The sequence below is a fragment of the Lepidochelys kempii genome, chromosome 4 (assembly GCF_965140285.1).
Source record: "Lepidochelys kempii isolate rLepKem1 chromosome 4, rLepKem1.hap1, whole genome shotgun sequence".
In the NCBI taxonomy this organism is placed as follows: domain Eukaryota; kingdom Metazoa; phylum Chordata; order Testudines; family Cheloniidae; genus Lepidochelys; species Lepidochelys kempii.
In genome coordinates, this window is record NC_136383.1 from 23,257,124 (window position 1) to 23,279,428 (window position 22,305).

The following is a 22,305-nucleotide window of genomic DNA, read 5'->3' on the forward strand; positions in this document are numbered from 1 at the left end:
ATAAGCAGTGTACTGATCTCTCAAGGAGATATAAATTCAAGCCGATATTAAGTTGTGTATCATTTATAGTTAATTTTTTAAAGTATATACATTTATATGCAAATTTGGATCTATCTAGAGTGACTTAAAATGTGAGTACCTTGGGCCTAGAGTTTATACAACAGGTACACTCTTGTCTGGCACCTGTTAATCCCCATGTAGTATTTGCATGTCCCTTCAACACTGTTGTCATAACCTTGTTGATGATGTACAGCTTGATCTTGTCAGAGGATGCTTTGACTATGTTGCTTTTGAAAAGCAGAGACAATGCCAGTTGGTTGGGTGGAAGCTGCAGTTGTTCTGAACTCTAACCAATTTAGTGGGGAGAATTTACAAATTTTATGTTTTTTTATTGCTGTAAAGGAGAGAAGATGGGAGTTCAGTATGGAATATGTCTGCATTGCAGATGCAACAAGGATTAGCAGAAAGGAGGGAAGTTATTTGTATTATTGTAGTGCCTACATATCCGAGGCAGGATTGGGAAGTCCACTGTGCTAGGTACTATATAAACACATATGAAGAGAGAGAGAGTCCCTGACCCGAGGAGTTTATCTTAATTTAGTCTAGCTTACTCGAGTTTTCTCCAAACTTTATATTGAAGTTGGTAGGAAAATCACACACTTATTTGTTATGCACTGATTTCTAACTGGATTGGATTCTGATAGTTCTAGAGTCCCACGACAAGGTGTGGAAGTCAGATTGCTTGAAAATTTTAAAACTAGACTGGATAAAACACTAGCAAACTTAACCTTAATTATAGCAGAGCTAGCATTCTGCTATAATACGTTGGAGAGAACAAGCAGGCATGATCAGGGAGCTGGACAATGGGATTGTAGTTTCTCTAAATTCTATGAAAGGCAGAAACCAATGCAAGAAGTCTCACTGTGCGAATATCTTTTTAACGTTACCCACACTGTAGCTGAAATCCAGGTAGCACACCCAGGTACTTGAACTTGATTTAATACTCAAGTTCTAGCATAGTTCTTCTGGCTGGCAAAGCTTGGGATTTATTCTGATATTTGCGCAGTACAAATGTTCCTTAGACTAGTCTAACACAGCTAATTGAAAACCATCCATCTCAGCTGCACTGGTCAGAAAACTGTGCTGGAGTTGTGATAGTAATGATCATAAACCAATCTCCCTATTGTTTGAACCACTGGATGTATTAACTCTGGGGCGGAGCCTTATTCTGTATGGTATAAGAATGCCTTTTTGCACCTGGTCACCATGTTTGGTTTGTTCCAATGGATGCTGCAAATGATTCTGTCAAGCACAAATTACTGTGTGTGCATCATGAGGGGCAAGATCTGTGCGCTCTCCTTGTCAATGCAGATGGCATAGCAGAGTTGCCCAACTCTGGTCCTCGTTGGAGGAGCACCTTTGAGCGTTGTATACCTTCCATAAGCTTTGTAAGTTTTTAATTATTTTTCTGGTTTCAGTTTAGTGCTTTTTTTTTTTTATTTGTTTGGTAGCTGAGGTAGCAATTTTCTTCTCTGGTTTCCCTCTAGGATCCAGATATGGGAATAGTCCAAGCCCATATCCAGAAGGAAGACATCCCTCCAGGCGCCCTACCCAAGGTTCAGCTAACATCACATTGTCCACACATACTTTACTGCCCCTTGGGATAGTGGTGGAGAATGGGTGCTTGAGGCAAGGTAAATTAATTGGGAGCAATGGAGACGGAGGGGAGAGGGCCGCATTGGAGGTGCTATGGAAATTGATTTACACTGATAACATCCCACAGGACAATTATAGAAGTATACCTTGCCAACCCCCTTTCCCCTCAAAGATGACCTCCATATGACATTTCTGGGTGCAGGGGTACTTTAAACCATCATTATCAACTGTGGAGATCTAGTGTAGGATATGACACAGGACCTGCAGCATCACACAATGCCCCTTAAATTTCTGTGATCAGATGAAATGAAGCTGCAGCAGGAGATGCTGACAACAGATAAATTTTGTCGCTCTGTGAAAACTACTTGTGCCTATATTGGCCTGTTCACATTGACTTCTATTAATTTCAGTTTGTCAGGCTGGCTCTTTGTTTGTATTGTCAACACACACTAGTAGGCAGCATTAAACACAGGAGCAGTCAAAAGTACCAAGAAAGTAGCAGTGTTACATTACCTGTTTCTTTGGCTAGGTATCTGGCTATGGCCAGGCTCTGATGAAGGGTAACTCCATCCACTTGTAAAATGGGGATTTTTCCAAATGGGATAGCTTCAAAAAAATCACACATGAAAAACATTAGAACAATGTTAAACTCAACACCAGTGTAATAGTTTGCACTTATAATAGTGCCTTCCCTCTGAGAATCTCAGAGCACTTAACTGTTTCACAGGACCCCATAAGGTTCTGTTTTACACATGGATAAACAAAGGTACAAGGTTAAGTGACTTTCCCAAGGTCACTCTGTGATGCAATGGTAGAGCAGGGACCAGAACCCAGTTTTGTGTTCTTTTGACTGAATGTGCTACCTCAGTGTCTGAAATTCTGCAGATCCAATAGTATGCAAGGAGAATTTTCAGTAAGGTTTAATTTTCTAATATTTTTCCCTTCTAATAGGATAGTCTGGATCTTACTGACAAAGGGCCAGTCCAGGCTTTATAACTCTGGAGGAGTGAAGAAGGCCTGGTGGGGAGGTGGGCAGAGGCTAACACAGATGCTTTTGTTATGCTCTTATTGTTTAAAAAAAAATCATATTCACTGACTCAGACATTTTTTTCTTCCAAAAAACACATTGTGGCAGGAAATACATCAAGCATTTCAGCTGACAGTCCACCAGCAGAGGAACAAAGGATGCAGAAGGGTAAGGGCAAACTGCTTCTGACACCAAGACACAAACACCAAGTCTAATGCAATACATTATGACCTGGCTTCCATGTCAGAGACAGTTAGAAGGAAAAAAAAAAAAAAAGCAACTACAGGAAAACCACGAAGTCTGAGAAATAGGGAGGGAGCGAAGTTCTAACCAAAACAAAATTAGCATGGCTATTCTGAGAGAGGAGGGCTTAATCTCTGGCATCAACTGTGCAACTCAAATTGAGACGAGACCAGTGTTTAAAGAGAGTTAAATAAAAATGTCACTGGTCCAGTAGCATGATATACCTAGAAGCTCGGACTCATCTTTTGCTCTATCTAGGAGACTCCAGTGGGTTGGTACAAAGCCTTGGAGATGCAGTTAAGCTGGGAATGGGGAAAAACTAACAGGTAGCTGGGTGGATATGAGAGGGAAGGAGGCTGAAGTGTAAGATGAGTCAGTCCAGAGGAGGAGGGTCCCCTATCTTTCTGGATTTGAGCGACGGGGCTAAGGAGTTGAGATGGATCTTGTTCTCTTAAGGAGAGGGAGGGGGAGATACTAGCAGTGTGTACTCACCTGGCATATACTGACCACTATACTAGCCTTCAGTGCACTGAGGTGCAGTTCTCAATCTGTGAGCCACAGAATAAAATGTTTTGAGGACCAAGATTTGAGGAGTTACTTCTTTGGGGAGATGGTCCATGAGAGGATCTCCTGAAATGGTCTCTATGATGTAAAGGTGAGGGAAACCCTGTTCCTTAAAGAGTAGTGTGAGTCAATATTTAAAACAAAGACCTGAGAGTTTAGGGTGGCAAGAATCTGCCTGTGGGGAACTAACCACCGTTCTCTCATCTCAGCTACTGAAGGGATTATAAATTTCAAGCAGATGCTGTTCGGGCAAATTATAAGTGTACATCCGTGTTGATAATAGCAAGAGACACTGGGTCTGATTCTTAATTACACTAAGGCCCCTTAAAGTGACTGTAAATGTAATGCTGACAGACCCAGTTCGTTGGCAGGCAGGACTGAACCTGGGGCCTCTGGAGTTCATGCATGAGTGAAAAGCCAACTGGCTGGTAGCTAAGGCTGTAGAGCAGACTGATTTAACTCATTCTAGGGGGTCTCAGTGCCACTAGATGAGACAGAACACCACACCCAGAGAAGGTGTGTGGGTTACATAAACATAATTTATGTTCATTTTGCAGCCCCTTTAATCTGTCAGAACAGTATAAAGAGATCATAGTGTGTAAATGATAATGGAATGGAATGCTAAACTACATTATACATTGAGCCACTAAGTATAAAATGCAGTACGTTATGGACAGAGCATTAAAGGCTCTTATGATGAACACATAAGCAAGCTCTGGCCAGTCCATATCTGGTACATAGGAATCTGACATGGTGTCAGCAGCAAACTAAGAACAGAATCAGAAAGAAGAGAGCAACAAAGGTTGCTGGATTCATCAGCATGCCACTCTTCAATGCCCCAGAGAACTTCAGCTTTGAAAACCTTCAGAATGGACAGACTGGAAAAAAGATTTTGTACGTTTTTTTTCCTGCAAACAAACTCCATGAAGAAACTGGCAACATATAGATGTCGTCTTGAATATATGCTATGGAAAAACAAGCAGGAACGTATCTTTAAATCCTTTGACGTCGTTGAAGACACTCACAAGGATGACTATGAAAGGGTTCTGGTTATGTTTGATGTATACTTTATATCCTAGAGAAACATGGTTTATGAAAGAGCATGTTTTCATCAGAGAATTCAAGAACCTGGAGTAAATGTTGAAGGTTTTGGAAGATCTCTGCATACAATGGCTGAAAACTGTGATTTTGGGAATGCAAAACATGAAAATATCTGTGTGTGATTGGTTATTGAGTTAACAGAAAAAAACCTTTCATAGCAGCTCCAACTGAAGAGAGATTTAACCCTAGCCACAGCTATACAGATAGCAAAGTAGTCAGAATTAGTCAAACAGAACAAAAGGCAGGAGCAACTTGAAACACCTGAAACTACCACAGATGCTGTAAACAGGCCATTTAATGTCTAAGTCATTGTCATAAAACCCTCAAGGCAAGGAGAGAGAACCCCCAGGCTAAGAGGAATAAATTCCAGCCTACATGCACACTGTGTGGAAAAAGCTATTTCCCAAGAGGCAATGCGTGTCCAGCCAGAGGCGCATGATGTAATACATGAACGAAATATGGACATTTTACCCCTGTTTGTAATACCAAATCAGTCAAGGTTGTTGAGTCATATTACAGACAATCGAGCCATTGTTTCTGGGATCATCACTTGTGATTACATAGAACCAGCCTGGAGAGTGAAATTAAATATGCATGGTGAGACTATTGACGTTGAAATTGACTCAGGAGCTGATGTCACAGTGATCTCAGAGGGACTTAAAATCACCTTCAACCCCTCCAAGGGCTGAAGTCACCTGACATAGTTCTGTCTAGCCCTGAAGATATTCTGAACTGCATGGGCCAGTTCACCACAGAAATAACTTGGACAAAAGCTCTGCATTTAGAGGATATGTGATCAAAGGACCACAGATCAACAGCCTTGTCAGCCTCAGAGTGACAGCCATCATGGGCCTAGTGAAAACAGTGGAATGTTTAGTGACCGTGGACTTGTGAAAGGAGATCCAGTACAAATAACCTTAAGAGACAGTGCTGAACCATTTAAGTGTACATTGACCTGGCAGGATTCCTATTCCACTACTGCATAAAGTGGAAAGTGAGTTGAAGACAATGGAGTGGACTGGCATAATCAAGAAAATCTGTGAGCCGACAGCATATTATGCCCCAGTGGTGCCAGCTATAAAGAAAAATGGAAAAATACAAATCATTGTGGATCTTGAAACACCTAATGAAGCAAGAGAAAAATATATTCTCCCAACACTGGGTAACTTCCTCCCCAAAGAGAGAGGAGCTATGATATTCTCCAAGCTGGATGCCTGGATGAGATTCTGGCAAATTTCTTTAGTCAGTGAATGGAGAAGCTGAGAGAGCTGTACAGACAGCCAAGAAAATCCTTTAGCAGGAAGATCCATTCCTTGTTCTTCTAAGTTAAAAATTAAAACCAGTAGTTACTACTGGACATAGTTCAGCATAATTCCTGATGGGAAGACAACACAGAGCTACTGTTCCAATTTTGGAAAAGAACCTATTTCCTAAGTGGCCAGACATGAAGTGAGTAGCCAAATCAGATAAAAAGGCTGAAAGAATTATGAACACTTGTACAACAGACATCACCCAGTTAGAGAACTGCCAGGTCTAGAGCCTGATCACCATGTTAATTTCAAATGGGACGGTGAAGAAAGATGGACAACTCCATATGTTGTGAAGAAAAAGAATTCAGCACCTAGTTCATATGTGATTTTAGACCAGTAGTGGAGAGTTCAAGAGAAACTGTGAACATCTACAGTTTGTTCCTCACAGAGAACACTCAACAGAGCAAACTCTAAAGATGGCAGATGCAGAAGAAGACTACTCAAGGATACAAAACCGACCACAGCCAGTCCTTGCAACTAATGGACAGCCAGATGACCAAGTTGTTATGCATTCAGGTCATGGAGTTATGAACGATTCAGAGACACTCAACAGAGTGATTCATACTGAACTTAAGACAGTGTGATCGTGTAAATACTGCAAATGGTAGAAATATAGGACTTAAAGGGGGAGATCGAATGGAAGGCTAAACTATACTGTGCAGCCACTAGGTGGCACTGTGTATAAAATACCCTAGCTTAATGAATCTCAGCCAGACCTGGCACAGCATTTTGATGAATGCATCCGGTGTGTGCTTAAGCAAGCTCTGTTGCCAGTCCATATCTCATACAAAAGAACACAACAGATAATCTTGCTGCTTGTAAACAGACAAGGCATGTTCAACCCCTGGAGAACGATCATCATTAAGTGATAGCTGGTGTGGCATTTTTATTCTATTGAGGACCTCTCAGTTACTCCCAACACTAAAGCCTTTTCTACAGGAGAAAATCGTACCCTTTTTCAAAATTGGTTTAGTTAGATGGGTGCAGTCTCCTTGGGTGAATGCTCTAGTTTGTTTAAAGAGTGCCTTACATGGATTTATTTTGGGATTGATTTCCTTCTGACTTAAGCTGAATCAATAAACACCATGTCACATAGTCCATACGCAAGACAATAGGTGGACAACCCACATCAGTGACTGGAACCCCAGAGACCACAAGTGACCCCTGGGCAGACTGAAAACGTACTGGACTGATCCCATGACAAAACTCTCTGGAAAGAACATGCTCACAACAAAATGGAATGGTGTGGCATTGACTTGCGTTCGTGGAGTGGTGGACGAGGACAAGCTGGACAAAGGTGAATATACACCAAAATAACTGTCCACATGCAGGGTTTGCACCAATTTAACGAAATCAGTTTCTAAATGGAGTTACAATGGTGCAAGGTTCTTCAGACAAGGCCTAACCTGTCTTTAAGACAGGTTTAAGAGTTTGTGGTGACTTGCTATGTCTGTCGCTGCTTCAGCTCTATTTTCTTCCTTCCTGTTTCTGCCACTTTCTCCAGTGAGAACAAATTTGCCCAGATTTCAGTTTGGACAATACATCACAATGAGCATCTTTTGGGGAGGGGGGGGGGGAGGAAGAAACTAGAGTCCCCAGTGAGATGTGTCGAGAGAGAGAAAATGAAAGAGGAAAAACACTGAAGCATTGTGAGTCCAGGACTTGCTTTCAAGAAAAGCTCAGTTGATATGGAAATTGATTAACTTTTACCTCATGCTTCTGTTTTTTAGCATGTAGTACATAAATCACATTGGGTAAGAGAATTTAGATGTCAGACATAAGCCAGCTGGCAGCTGCCCAGAACTTAAAGGGCTCCTGTATGCACTTTCACTGGGTACATCAAGAATTTACATGTATGCAGTGCCAATGACAGCAGGTTTTTTTGAGTGCAACATCCCAGGGTGCCAGGATAAATTTTGATGATGATGAGGATGATGCCAAGAGAAAATTAGAATTGCTTTGCCCCGATGAGAAAGCACATGCTGTTCGTCACTACTGATGCAGTAATGGAGTTCTTCTGCTAACAGGGTTTTTTATGTTTATTAGCTAGAGAGCAGCAAGTTCCAGGCAACAACAGTGTGTTACTGAATTAAGAATCAAACAGAAGGGCACATTCTTGCCTACTAAACTGAAAGACCCCATGACTGTGAAGCTGACAAAGTGCTTGGCCTTGTATTCAGCGCTAGCAGTGCATTGTGCCCTGATTACCACTATGTTTAAAGCTGTGTGATCTTCAGCTGGCTTATCTACAAAGGATAATGCCCAAAGCTTTTTGTTTCAGTGAGATAAACTGGGTACACTATTGCTATCACTATGCACTATCAGCTGTTGAACCTTCCAAGTACATCCAGGCAGAGCGTGTTGCTGTCCGTGGAACAAGGCTGCTCTCAACAACTGTTGTTGTGTACTTAGTGACCAGCAGTGTACAATACATCCCTGCTCTGAGGAAGTGGTTACGTTCAAAACTGTGATTGTTTTTGACAATGTCAATAGTACAGCCGCACCAGATCGGGAGCAGTGGCTGATCAGCAGTGAATTAAGTTAACGGAAGAAATGAGAGAAGCACAAGATTTCAGCTGACTGATCAAAAATCATGCAGTCAGTGAGTGGATCAGTGTGACTCAACTTTTGGAGTTGCTGTTAAAACAAAATGCCACACAATACAGTGGAACTGATTTTATTATATATATATATATATATATATATATATATATATATATATATATAAAATCCTAAAAACATAAGCGTGGCCATGCTGGGTCAGACCAATGGTCCATCTAGCCCAGTATCCTGTCTTCTGACAGAAGTCTGTGCTGGATGTATCAGAGGGAATGAACAGAACAGGGTAGTTATCGAACGATCCTTCCCCTATTATCTAGCCCCAGCTTCTGGCAGTTATGAAACCAGAATTGATTAATCTGGAAACTGAATTGAGCAAAGGATTACTTTTTCTGTTTTCTACACAAACACTTACGAAGGGTAGCGAGGTAAACAGTGTAATTTTATAATTGGCACCTCACTTTGAGCCAATGAGATCATTTCTCCCCCACACACACACCAAACTTAGCAGCACAGTATGAAAGATGATTCTACACCCTTGATTTTTAATCTGTAGTCTGTGGACCCCAGAGGACCACAGACTATGTCTAAGATTTCCAAAAGGTTTGCACCTCCATTTGAAATTTTCTAGGGGTCTGCAAATGAAAAGGTTGAAAACCGTTGTTCAACACTACAAATTACAAACAAGAGTCAATCACTTTTCAAAGTTTGTCAGTTACAACAAAAAAACATGAACCCTACAGGACGTTGCTTTCTTGACAGTTGGAGAAAGTAGATTGAGACACAGGAAATGCAGTTTATCAAGGGAATTCATGAGATAAGCAAAGCTGGTAAGTGCTGAAGTTCTGTTATTTTGCTGGTTTTAGATAATTTATAGCACAGAGGTGGCCAAACTTACTGACCATCCGAGCCATATGCAACAATCTTAAGAAGTTTGAGAGCCGGGGCGTGTCTGCCAGGGCTCGGGGCTTCAGCCCCGTTGGGCAACGCCGGCTGGGATTTGGGGCTTCAGCCCCACTCCTGCTGAAGCCCTGACTGGTGCGTCCGGTGGGCCTGAAACCCCAAGACCCTCCTCCTCGCTGGGCAGGAGGCAACACATGTTGGGGGCACATGGGGTCACATTCCCCCCCATACTTTTGCCAGGGTTTGCTTGCCCCACTTTGTCACATGGTGCTGCTGGGCTCCCTCCCTGCAGGGCAGCTGCTGGAGCTGGCAAGCTGGGAGCTGTGACTGGGGAGAAGCAGCAGGAGACACCTGGGAGCTGCAGGGAGAATTGTTGCTTTTGCTGCTACCTCTCCCTGCAGAGCTAAAGCAGAGGACCCTCCCTGCAGCTCCCAGCTGTTAGCTTCAGTGAAGAGGCAGCAGCAAAGGCCTGGGAGCTGCAAGGAGTGACTGCTGAGGGTAAGGGTGGGGGCATGCTGGGGAGGGCGTGATTCAAGCTGTTGGAGGGGGCCGAACCTTTAAATCGTGCCCCCAGTTCTCAGCGGGCACCACACCAGTCCTCTCTGGCAGAAGCTTCTAGCCCCACCAGCCTGCTGTAGGGCAGAAGCCCTGAGCTCACCCCAGCCTGGTAGGCAGAGAATGGGGGTGAGTATGAGGGGTTCCATGAGCCGCGATTTGGCCACCCCTGTTACAGAGCCTCAAATTTTGTTTACTCGCAGATTTCCATTAACTGGCTATTTTCGCATTGAAAACATGGGCAACGTCAAGCTTCACATTTGTAAAGCATTTTTGCTCAGTGATAAGCTGAGATTTTTCTTGGAGAAATGACTCATTTTAGATCTCTAAATGTTTTTGAAATATGGGTCTTTTTGTGTATGTGACGTGGGCCCATTTTTCACTAGTAGTGCAAATACAAAAACTATCACTTCTGAATAGTTTTATTGCAAATGTTTTCCCATTTTTAAAATCAGAAGGCAAGATGAGTAGATCTTTGTAAAGAGATGGTACAGATAATGTCCCCATCAGTATCAATCAACTATCTCAGGCCATAAACTGGGTGACAGACCCCCTGAAATGAGCAAACATGGATGAAGATTTTTCAAAAAAGAAAGACAACAGAAAATATTAACATCTAACCCTTGAACGTAAGGAATTGTTCTGAATCGGCAGCATATTATACTCTTCAAAATGTGATCTTTTGTAATCAATGGGAAAGAGGAAAAAGCAGAAAATATTACATTTTCTTGTCCATGATTCGTGTGTATGTATATATATGACAAAAATATGAATATGCACTATATATATTTGTTAGGAGTGACATTGCACTCCATATGTTTATAAGGATGAATAGGATGTAACTGGAATATGCTTCATGCAAAAGATCTCTTGTAACGTATCATGACAAAGCTTGTAATCTACTGAGTGTGTTCATCCTATTCGTATGAATGTATCATTCTTGTATCTAAAACTGGAAAAATGAAGCATTACGCTGAGGTTGTATTGTAATTTACGCAAAGTGTGGGCCATTAATGGTGACTAAAGATCTTGATGGCTCCCATTAACTAGAACTATTGATTGTAAATGGCTCTGTTTCCTTGTAAGCCTTCCTGTGTTTGTGAGAGTCAGGCCGGAAAGAATGGAGGCTTGGGGGGGGTCTCACAGGACATGTGACCATGTCACCTGGTACTGGAATCTATCTTAAACCTGGTGCTTTTTCTTTTAGAAGGAGGGGTGGGGACCCAGTGAGACAAAAGATTCCTGCCTTGTGCTAAAGCTATAAAAGGGTGTGGAACAGAACAAGGGGGGTTGCCAGTCATGAGAAATCCCCTAGTTTCCACCTGAGCTAGAACTAACAAGGCCTGTACCAGGGGAAAGGATTGGTCCCAGACTAAGGAGTCTAGTCTGTGAAAGAAGTTTATTGGAACATGTTTGGGGGTGAGATTTACCTGTATTCAGTTTCTTAAAGGTGTTAGGCTTAGACTTGCATGTTTTGTTTTAGTTTGCTTAGTAACTTATTTTGTTCTGTCTGTTATTACTTGAAACCACTTAAATCCTACTTTTTATACTTAATAAAATCACTTTTGTTTATTAGTAAACCCCAGAGTAAGTGATTCATACTGGGGGGAGCAAACAGCTGTGCATATTCTCTATCAGTGTTATAGAGGGCGGACAATTCATAAGTTTACCCTGTATAAGCGTTATACAGAGTAAAATGGATTTATTTGGGGGTTGGATCCCACTGGGTGCTGGGGAGAGGTGACCTGCTGAGCAGTTTCTGGTTAAAGCCTGCAGCTTTGGGGGCGTGGTTCAGACCTGGGACTGTGTTGCAGCAGACTAGCATGTCTGGCTCAAGTCGGCAGGGTTCTGGAGTCCCAAGCCATCAGGGAAAACTGGCTCAGAGATAATTTCAGCACATCGGGTGACAGTCCCAAGGGGGTCTCTGTGACCAAACCCATCACAGTCAGGATAACCAATCTGTTTTCCAATGCAGAGCTACTAATCCACACATTTAGGGACTAATTTGACACTTCTGAAGACAAACAGACTCATGCTATAAACCATTTTAAATGTCTGGCATTTCATCAGTGATCCTTCCTCTAGAGTTCGTGTAGTGTATCAAACCAGAGTGTGTGGCAGATGCTTATATTGCTTTACAGTTTTATCCCTCAGAATAACAGGACTTGGTTAGGGCCATAAATTATCTACAATACATTTAATTATTCCATATAATTGGACAGAGGTAGAGCTATAAAAGTTTAAATTTCCCTTGTATATTTTCAACTTCACACTGCAAAAGTTAAATGCCTTTTTCCTTTGAAGTGTCATTACCAAGACAAATCAGGAAATGCCATGGCTTTTAAATATCTGAAATAACACAGAAATTTTCTCTCTTTTTTGCGGATTGTACAGGGTAGACCTGGTCCAGATAAAAACCCAAATGTCACCGGAGAATAGTTTTTAATGTGAAGCTAAATGTTGTGGGCAGAGATTGGCACCATCTGGAGACTTAAATCACCATTTACCAGTGACGAAGAGTGAGTTTGAGCAGCGTAGTGATTGTTAGGAAGGAGACTTTCCCTACTGGATGGAGGTATTCACTTGAATCTCAAGCACTTCCTTAATATATGAATTAAATATGTTCTGGGACACTTTTTAAGATCCGCAATTATCATGAGAGAAATTCACAAAACTTTTATGAGGCTCCCTTGCAGCTGTCTTTATTTTTGCTGGCACAGAAGATGCAGGATGAAGCACTGTTTAAATCTTCTCCAGTTGTCTTCTACTGTCTAGTTTTGACTCTATGTGGAATTTTTATCTGCTTCATTCTTCCACGTAGGAAACGTTAGTTCCTTTTTATTCCTGGGACTTGTGTTCAGTGATCAGACAGTGCTTTAGGAGCTTGAAAGAGATTTTCTTTATTCTGTGACTATGACAAACTGGTTGTGCATAGCAATAGCTTCACAGCACCCCACCCAGACTGTGTTTGGGAAATTCAGCTCTTAAAGACCGTCCCCAATACCACACAGTGCACCCATTTCCCTCCAACTCTTTTGCTGCCTTGTGACTAGAAGCATGGAGTCGATGCCTCAGTCTTCTTACCCAGCTTCCTCCTTTTTAAACTCTGCCTCTTTCCCTCCCTCCTCCCTTTCTAGTCCTGGAAAGAGGAGAAGAGGAAGGATAAAGAAGAACTAGAAGAAAGGAGAGAAAGTAGATGGTGAGATGGGTAAAAGGATAGTATCTCTGCCTTTGAGTTTCCTGCCACGGTCACCCCCAGAACCCAGACAACCCTCCTCCTTCCATCTCCCAGGGCTCTAAGACAGGGTTTTTCAGACCTCATCCCTCCTCTGACCAGAGGAGTAGAAAAGGAATCTCACTCCTATCTTTGAGAGCCCTTACACAGTAACAAGAGGGCCAGCTCTGATGCTGCCTCTCTTTGTGCCTCAGATCCTGAAGCGTCCCTCAGGCAGCCTGCTTCCAAGGGGATCTCTACAGCAGCCACATTTCCTCAGCACTGAGGGTAAGTTCTGCTCTAGCCGGCTCTCTTACCCTTCCCCCACAAGTGAAGCATTAACTGCTCCCCTCTCCATCCTTGTTTCTCCCTGTTACCCTCACACAGCCTGTCCACACTAAGATAAAAGGTGGTTTTAAGGAACACACTATGTAACATATTTTAACTAATTCATTTGAAAGCTCTAATGTAGACAGGGCAAACTGTATTTTAACACTATGTTAGCTGATCAACATGGCTTCCCCTGTGGTCCCACTTTGGATGGGATGGGGAAATCTGATGCCATTTCCTTCCTCAAGAGAACAATAGGAACATGTAAAAACAAACAAACAAAAACCTTCGGCATTCACTGACTCTCTACACCACAACCAAAAGTGCTCGGGTAGCTTCAGAATGCTCTCTGCTATGATTCTACAACCCAAAGGAGCAGAGCAGACCAAGCCAAAATGCCCAGAAGATGTTTCAAAAATGCATCTTACTGTTAAGTAAACCCAACATCAATGCTATAAAGCTACACAAAGATGGAGACATCTCCTACAGAGTTGCTGCCCACTCTTTCTTACTCCTATTGCAGCTTCCTTTTAACATTTTCCTTTCTTCTTTTTACTTTATTTTAAAAGTTTTCTTTTCTCTCAGTCAGGTGACTGCTTTGCTGCCTGAATTAGCCTTTCTGGAAGCAGCAATTCCTGTCTGATTGACAGAAGTCCTGCTTCTGTCTCCATTTTGTTTGTTTCCCCCTCTCAATATTCTCTCTCCATTTTGACACCTCACTTTCTCTCTCTGTTTCTTCCTCTTGTCTCTCGTCACCTGCACTTTGGGCAGAATTCAGCTATCCGGTATCTGTACACATTTCCCATTGATGTTAAATGGAAGAACTAGCAGAGGGCCAAATTTGCCTTTTTAATAAAACAACTCTTCTATTCTTCCTTCTCTCTTTCCACCACTTGCCTTCTGTATAATAGCTGTTCCCACTCCTCCTTGGTGTCAGACTTTTCCCACCCACCCATCCATGGTTACAGCGCTCATCATACTTCCCACATTTGTGCTGCTCTGCTCTCCCCTCCCCCCCCTTTCAGAAAGGGAATGTTTTTTCAAAAGTGATTGAAATAAAAAGAAACCTTCTCGACCCTGCTTTCAGAGTACTCATTTTAACTGTCTCAGGGCCATTCTCTTTGTAAAAGCAGCTGTCAGGGAACCTGGTTACAATACAGATCTCCCCCAACAGGGTTAAAACACTAGCATATGTGGAACCTTGTGGTGTTTTTTGGTGTCCCCAGACCATGCCCTGATCTATCCAACTTGGACGTTTTTACAGTGTAGACAGGGCCTTACTCTAGAATACAGCAATCCTGCAAATGAGCAAGGTCCTGGGCAACGGTCCCATACAGGGCTAGAATAATTAACTTTCTAAAGTGTGATTAAGCACAGTTTAAAGTCAGCAGTAGTTGACTCAGCTTCTGACACAGTTAAGCTGTCTGCTGAGAATAAAGCCCAGGCATGGCACAAGTCCAGATGGACTTCAGTTAGAACATGGTGGTTTTTTTAGCACCATTCTAGACACGGCTGGACCCCATTCCCAGGGACAGGCTAAAACGTGTTAGGATATGACCCAACCACAAATGAGCTAAAAGAGTGCTTAAAAACACATTTGAAAGCTGCTGTTACATCCGTGTAGGTGGCTCTTTCCAGGCCTAGCATGTCTCGCAGTAGCGCTAGTGAATTCACAACACAGATGAAAAAGAACATTGTAAAATTTGTACTTGTACTGCCAGGGCTTGTGCAGAAGCTTTATTAAAATGTTGCTACATTTTCAGTGCCACTTGAGTCCCTCCTGCCAACCATCAGCTTCTTTATGGATCAGGCTCGCTGGCCACCTATAAGAAGCCACTTATTGCACTTGTACGTGAGCAGGAGATAAAGGTGAGTGGCAGGGCTAGTAAATGATAGCATGAGGTGAGGAAAGCCTTCCATAGCTTGGAGATAAGGTTTCTGGGCAGCATTGAGAACCAGAGAGAGAGAAGTCATGGGTTAACAGTCAGGCTCAGTGTATGGAGCCTTGACAAGCTGGAAGGAATCATAAATGTGACTTTTTTTCCTTGAGTCCTGCTTAATTAGGAAGTCATCTTCTGTGCTTATGTCAGTTTAGCTCCAAGTGTCCATGGGTGGTATTTTCGCCTTTTCAGTAATACAAATTCTCATCTACAAAAAACTGCAACTCTCACGGGAGTAATTTTAAGAAAGGATTCCATAAAAGCATCTTGTGGTCTTCCTAGAAATATCTCCATGTCTGAGCTGTGTGAGAAATAAATGCTTTGCCTTCCTTGCCTGTGCAGTTCCCGGTTGCTGCCTTTCTTATCTGCATGCCTCTGGATGTGTGGTGAGTGCGACTTGATTTATTAGATTAGAATGAGGACTGTCTAATAAGAAGGTGAGTCTGAGAACAAGCAAACAGCATGGGTCACTGGCTAATAAAAATTATTTCCTCTAATTCTTAGCTATTTTTAATGTATGCTTTCAGTAGCTAATTGTGTGCACTTCCCTGTTTTTGCTCATTTCCTGATTACACTTTGTTTTTGGGTGTGGCACACTGCCCTGAATTCTGTACTGAACTAAATCCCACATAGCCCCTCTGCAAGTCAATAATGTTGCCACCCAATTAAGTCATTGAGTGCACCTCAGAAGTTTGGAGCTGGGTGTGCCTCAGCTCAGATACAAGCTGTGAAGGTGTTTCATTGGCTAGCTCCTGAAGACTCTAGCACCTGGTGACTCCCAATAAACACTTAGGCCTGTTGCTCAAGGAAAGGATTGTTTCCTAGGGGGACAGAAAGGAAGGTCTTTCAAACTCAAGGTACAACCTCTCACTCATAACAAATGATAAAGAACTGCTCCCTACTTGGCCCTTTAGGGGCAGCCCAATAGACAGGGTTAAGGCTCCTCAGGCCTTGTAACTGGGATTCCGCTTTTAGTCCATTTCAACAAAAGCAATTAGACATCACCTGTGTTATGCTTCCTGGTTGTGGTTCCTACATGGCTCCTGATAACAGACAGTTGACCTGTGCATGACGAATGCCCCACAATCATCACCCCACAGCCCTTTCCCACAGGCTACTGCAGCTTCTCCTTGCATAAACCTGCTCTCCTAAGGGCTCTGTGCCCCTCAGCAGCCTCCTAGTTTTCAAGCTACCTCCCGTGGCTGGACCCTGGAGACCCAACTCCCTTTCTGGGCCAGACTTTTTAAAATAGTTTCCACCTCCTTCCTGCTATTGACCAGGAAAGGAGACAGAGAAGGTAAATCAATATGACTAGTCTTATTTCTTTTCCCTTTCCCTTCCGTCTCATACCCTTCCCCTCTTTCTGGTGTCCACTCTTCTTTTCCACGTAGATCCCAATCCTTCATTTCAGCTGTTTTCCCATGTGTGATTTCACCTTCCTCCTCCCTTCCCTGGGCTTGCACTCCTGACATGAACTGTTCCTTCTCTACACCATTTTTTTTAGTATTAAAACTGTTTCTAGAGCTGCTGGAGTCCAAGCCAGGATGCGTCTGTGTTTAAGCTTTCTCTTGGACCCCAGAGCTTCATTCAGTTATGGTGCAATGCCAGCAGGCTAACTTGTCTCTGAAACAGGGTACTTGGGTTGTCTAGAGACTGACAAACAGTTACATTCAGCATTGTTTGCTGTGTTGTCTGTTGAAATGACAACCTCCCAAAATCAACAATAGCATCAGTTTCTTTGCGGTTAAGTGGATGTTTATTTAAACTGAGCCCTGGGAAACAAATGCTTAATTAATATTTGATGTCAGAAATGTTTTAGAGAGAGAATTTGCTGGAAGGGGTAAATGGAAGGAAATTTCACTTTTGAGAAGGATTTTATAAAGCCAATAGAGGAAGAATTGTCTTGTGTTGAAGGGACTGGACTGGGACTCGAGGAAGCTGGGTTCAGTTCTTGGCTCTGCTGTAGATTTCCCATGTGACTGTGTGCACGCCACTTAATCTCTCTGTGCCCCAGTTTTCTTTCTGCAAAAAAAGGGAATAATACTCTTTCCCCCGAGCCCGTCCATCTTGTGAATGTAAAATGTAGGCTATTTAGGGTAGGAGCTATCCTTTGAAATGAGTTTGTGACACAATGGAGCCCTGACTGAAGTTGGGCCATCTAGCTATTACCCTAATACAAGTAATACTATAATACGTGTTTCTTTTTAAAGTGACTGTTCACCAAGAGCCCAAGTGGTGTTCTGTAAAGCTATTTTATATCACTCCAGCAAGAGCCATTCAGGAAAAAGGGTGAGCATCCCCTGAGGAATTCTTGCTTGCTTTCTGCTGTCAGACACTAAATCTCCGAAGATTCATCTGTTTTATGACAGCAGAATTAATTTTCATCACAATAATCACCCACTCAGCAACTTCCCTCTGGACCTTTCAACCACACTTCCAACCTCTGAGCATTCCCTGAAGAGATGGTAAATATTTAGCAGTGCATGACATAAAAATATTCCATGCTACTTCTACAAAGTGGCTATTAATTGTCATTGCTTTCCCCTTGAACTGTAGTTGTTCACATAACACACTGCAGATGTTAGTAGCTTTATGACACGATGAAATGGTAACACCCATTCCTTTTCAGTGTATTCTATGCCAAGGAATTTTTAAACGTTTTTAAAAGAGTCTATTCTGTGACATTTTAGGTCTTGAATTGAGTACATTTCTGCTAGTGATTGAAATAGTTTCAATTCTGTCATTTAAATTGTATGTTTATATCTGAACCCTCTCTGCCAATTTTGTTTCCCAAGTTCTGAAGGATCTAGAATGAAGAGATTGTGTCTCCGGATTTACATTTCTGTACCTATTGAAATGGACAAGAATGATACGAGGTGAGCTCAAATTGCTTAATCCAGATTCATCGCTTAATCCAAATGCCCCACAGCTGGGGAGTGTATGGGCCTGGGATTTTGGTTCAATGAATTATAAAGATTAGAGTCAGAATCAAAAATTCCCATCTAGATGTGGCTTCAGATAAAGCCAAATAGCTTGACAGGCTATAGTTGCAGGTAGCCACGTTTTGCACCTACATTTGAAGTGCATTCCTCTCTAGCACTGGTTGGCAATTTACATTATTTTAATTTGGGACAGGTTGAAACAAGATCATTTTACCCTGACTTTCCACTCCAACCCTCAACTTTGTTGGTTCAAATCCCATGGAGCCTGAATCCAAACCACCCACTTTTTTTTCTTTAGCCAAAACACCAACCCCAGCCTCTTGATCTGGCAGTATTTTCAACCCTTTGTGAACTCGGAACTTTCCTGGTGGATGTAAACTATTGGAAACTGGGTGATTTCCAGGTGGGACATGAATACTTACTCTGGAAGGTTTTGGTGGCTGCCAAGAGGCACCATCTGGGGAGATGGGAAGGATCTCTTGACTGCTGAGAGTCAGAACCAGGTTAAGAATATAGGATTGTGCCTGTGCCAAACAGGAGAGTCTGCCCACTCTTGTATCTATCTCCCTTCTCGCACTCACTATGCAAAATGCTTTCCCCTGCTGCAAGTTCCTGGTTGATCCCAGTAGTGAGGAGGCAGGTCTCATCAGCAGGTCAGGCAGGCTGTCAGGGTGGATTTACCATGGAGCTCAGAGAGGCTTCATGCAGGGAAGAGAGACTGGCAATCAAGAGGAGGTAGGCTGACAGGTGGGGTGCCTAGTGCTTGCTGAGTCTGCATGTGTGATGATTTCAGGCCAAATCTCAAGAGGCACTGACAGCCTATAATTCCATTAAGAAAAGGAGGACTTGTGGCACCTTAGAGACTAACCAATTTATTTGAGCATAAGCTTTCGTGAGCTACAGCTCACTTCATCGGATGCATTCAGTGGAAAATATCTCCTCACTGTATTTTCCACTGAATGCATCGATGAAGTGAGCTGTAGCTCACGAAAGCTTATGCTCAAATAAATTGGTTAGTTTCTAAGGTGCCACAAGTCCTCCTTTTCTTTTTGCGAATACAGACTAACATGGCTGCTACTCTGAAACCTATAATTCCATTGAGTTCGAAGGGAGTTGCAGGGGTCAGCTTCTCTCAGGATTTGTCCCTAAATCATCAGACCTGGAATCCCAAATTAATAACAATTAAACTTTGTACAGCGTGTCGAAAATCAAGTGTTAGGTAAGTGTTACGCTTTATTTGCTTATAACAACTGTTGCGGGGCTCCGAAAAAGACTGGAAGCTCATCTGGATCCAATGTCTCACACGCACTACCTTTCCCGCTTTTGGGATATTAGCCTAAAGGTGGTCTGTGCTAGCCCTGAGCAGGCATTGAAGAGGAGAGCCGGGTAAAGTTTTTCCAGTGCAACAGTTTTCGGCTGGAAAATGCTGATCTGATGGAATAGAAACATTCCATGCGAGTGTGTTGATTCCATTGATACTTTTGTTGGAAACCAAATAGACTGACAGACTGGCCAGCCTGCCTGGTATACTGGCAGCCTGCTGGTCAGGCTGGCAGGAAACCAGTCAGGGTCCTGGCTGCCCGGTTGGTTCCCCAGTTGCCAGCCCCAGGACTTCCCAGTTCATGAATGTCCACTTGGCAGGGAGGCAAGCGGGCTGGACAGTGAAATGGATTGTTCCATTTTGTCAGAAATTTCCATACAGAACTAAACATTGGCAACTTGGCATTTCCTGCAAAATGGAGATTCCTATTTCTTGCCAGCTCTATTGAAAAGCAACCCGGAAGAGTTGCATTTACATAGCTTTGCTTGTTTACCGGTCTTCTTGAATTTGCTGAATATTGAAGTTACAGAATTTTTTCCCGAAATTGCTATTTTGAAATCCGACAGTAGATTGTCTGACTGGTGACAAAAGGAAATAAATGAAATGTACGTTTATAGACATTTTGTTGTCAAAGTACCTAAACCAAACCATGCAAAGCTTTCATGTTTATGGTGCACTGAGAACACATTATAGTAATTGGCGAAAGAGTAAGAGAGAGAGAGAATAGCATTAGAAGTAAAGAATGAATTGTCCAGCCAAAGCTGCTGAACAGTAATATTGAGTTAAGAGAAATGCTCAAAGATTGGCAAAATTGGCCGCTCCAAAATCACACACACTGCTACATCATACTGTTTAATCCTGTTCAAAAGTAAAAGCTACAGTATTCTAAATTACTGTTCTGCATGTTAAGATTAACTCTTAACATCCTGCAGTGTTTGTTTGCCTTGGTCTTCCTAGGAGGAGAATTTAAATGAATTCTAACTCTGGGCAAGGGACGAGGTTTCAAACTCTGTTCTACAGAGATACATGCATGCTATTTTTCAGTAATATCTTTGCTTGTGAGACAGGATGGAGAGTACACTTTTTGTCCCATGCTTGGTTTTTTGTTTTGTTTTGTTTCGTTTTTTAAAAAAAATTCCACTTTGTGGTTTTTCATGCTTCCATGGCTATGGTCCCTGTGGATGTGGTTTTCCAAACTTTTTTTAAAAATCTGAAATGTTCTCTGAGGAGCTCCCTTAGACTCTGAATCAGAAGATCTGTCCCTTGTCTACAATAATGGGAGGAGAGAAGAGATGCTGTTCTTTCCCCTGGATAGCTCAACCTTTTTCTTCCCTTGAAAGAGTAGTTTAAGAGTCCGATTGTGGGCTTGATTTCTGATGTCAGCATTCACAATTGGGCCCTGATTTGTTCACAGAATTAAGTGTAGAAATGCATGCATGTTCTTGTGTATGTGGTCATCCATGGAAATTTAGCTTCTGTGCTTTCCCCCAACCTATTTTCAATATTAGAGTTACATAATTTGTAGCAACCAAAAATACACAGCTCTGCTATATTGTATAGACTATTTTTTTCAGATATAATTTTTGTGTTTAAAAAGGGAATCTGCACAAAACATTTTGAGCTATGTAGGATTTATTGTCTAGTCTGAATGAAATTAATACTTCAGAGAGATGCAAATAAGCCATGCACCGCACTGCTGCTGCATCTCCTTCTGCTAATGTTTGTAGTCTTCCAAAGTCTCCTAATATTTAAAGACCTGTGTGAACTGTGATACAAACTATTGCAGATGTGAATGAGGAAATCTAGCATGATAACCACATAACTAGTGTAATTCCTAATTGTTGGCTCGTATCAGTGGTAAAAGCTAGTCACTGGAGCTGATGCGGTCGTCTTATCATTACAACTGTGAAGCTGGTATTTTAGAGCAGAAAGTCTTTCAGTGATTATGTAGCATTGTGGCTTTGCTTTATCCAGGATTTATTGGGGAGGCTTAACTGAAACACCAGGACATAGCAGTTTTTATTGCTTCTACTTTTAGGCGAGGCAGTTTGAAATGAGGGGATAAGAAGGAACATACAGCCCATGATTTACATGGGCATATGTTCTGGTAATGTCAGTATTCTCTTTGTAGGTGAAGTCTGTAGCAGACCAGTTTTAAGGAGAGCTGGTGGAATTTTTTTTCGATAGAACAGTGTTCCATCCAAAATTGTGGTTTCATCTAAATCAGAACATTTTGAATGAAGATATTATTTGATATTTTCCACAGCGAGGTTTTCAAACAATTAAAAAACAAGATGGCATATTTAATTTGGATCTTGTTTCATGCCAAGGTTATTTTCTTTTGACTGTCTTGTTTATTTATATTACTGTATTATATTATGTTACATTCGCTAATTATGTCTTGACACTAGTAAAAACAAAATACACTTCAGAAACTTCAGCTCGTGCAGAATGTGATTCTGTTTCTTACATGGAGAGTTTTACACTTGTGTTGTGAAAACTACACTGGCTTCCAGTTTGTTTCTATATTCTATTCTATTAGAATTACCATAGTTCTGATAGACAAAACCCTGTACAGCTTAGGCCCTGGCTAAAAGACTGTCTCTTTGTGCTCCATCCTGATGGTTAAAATCAGCTGAG

General features: G+C 42.1%; 1 protein-coding gene across 2 annotated transcripts in view; it reads right to left on the reverse strand.

Moving 5' to 3' along the window:
• Positions 1–22,305, reverse strand: part of HPGDS (hematopoietic prostaglandin D synthase) — a 57,958-nt gene that overhangs the window by 12,532 nt on the left and 23,121 nt on the right. For both annotated transcript variants that reach the window (XM_073340703.2, XM_073340704.2), the window contains one exon: positions 2,170–2,262. In XM_073340703.2, coding sequence (XP_073196804.2) covers positions 2,170–2,262 — 93 coding nt within the window. The remainder of the gene's footprint in view (positions 1–2,169; positions 2,263–22,305) is intronic.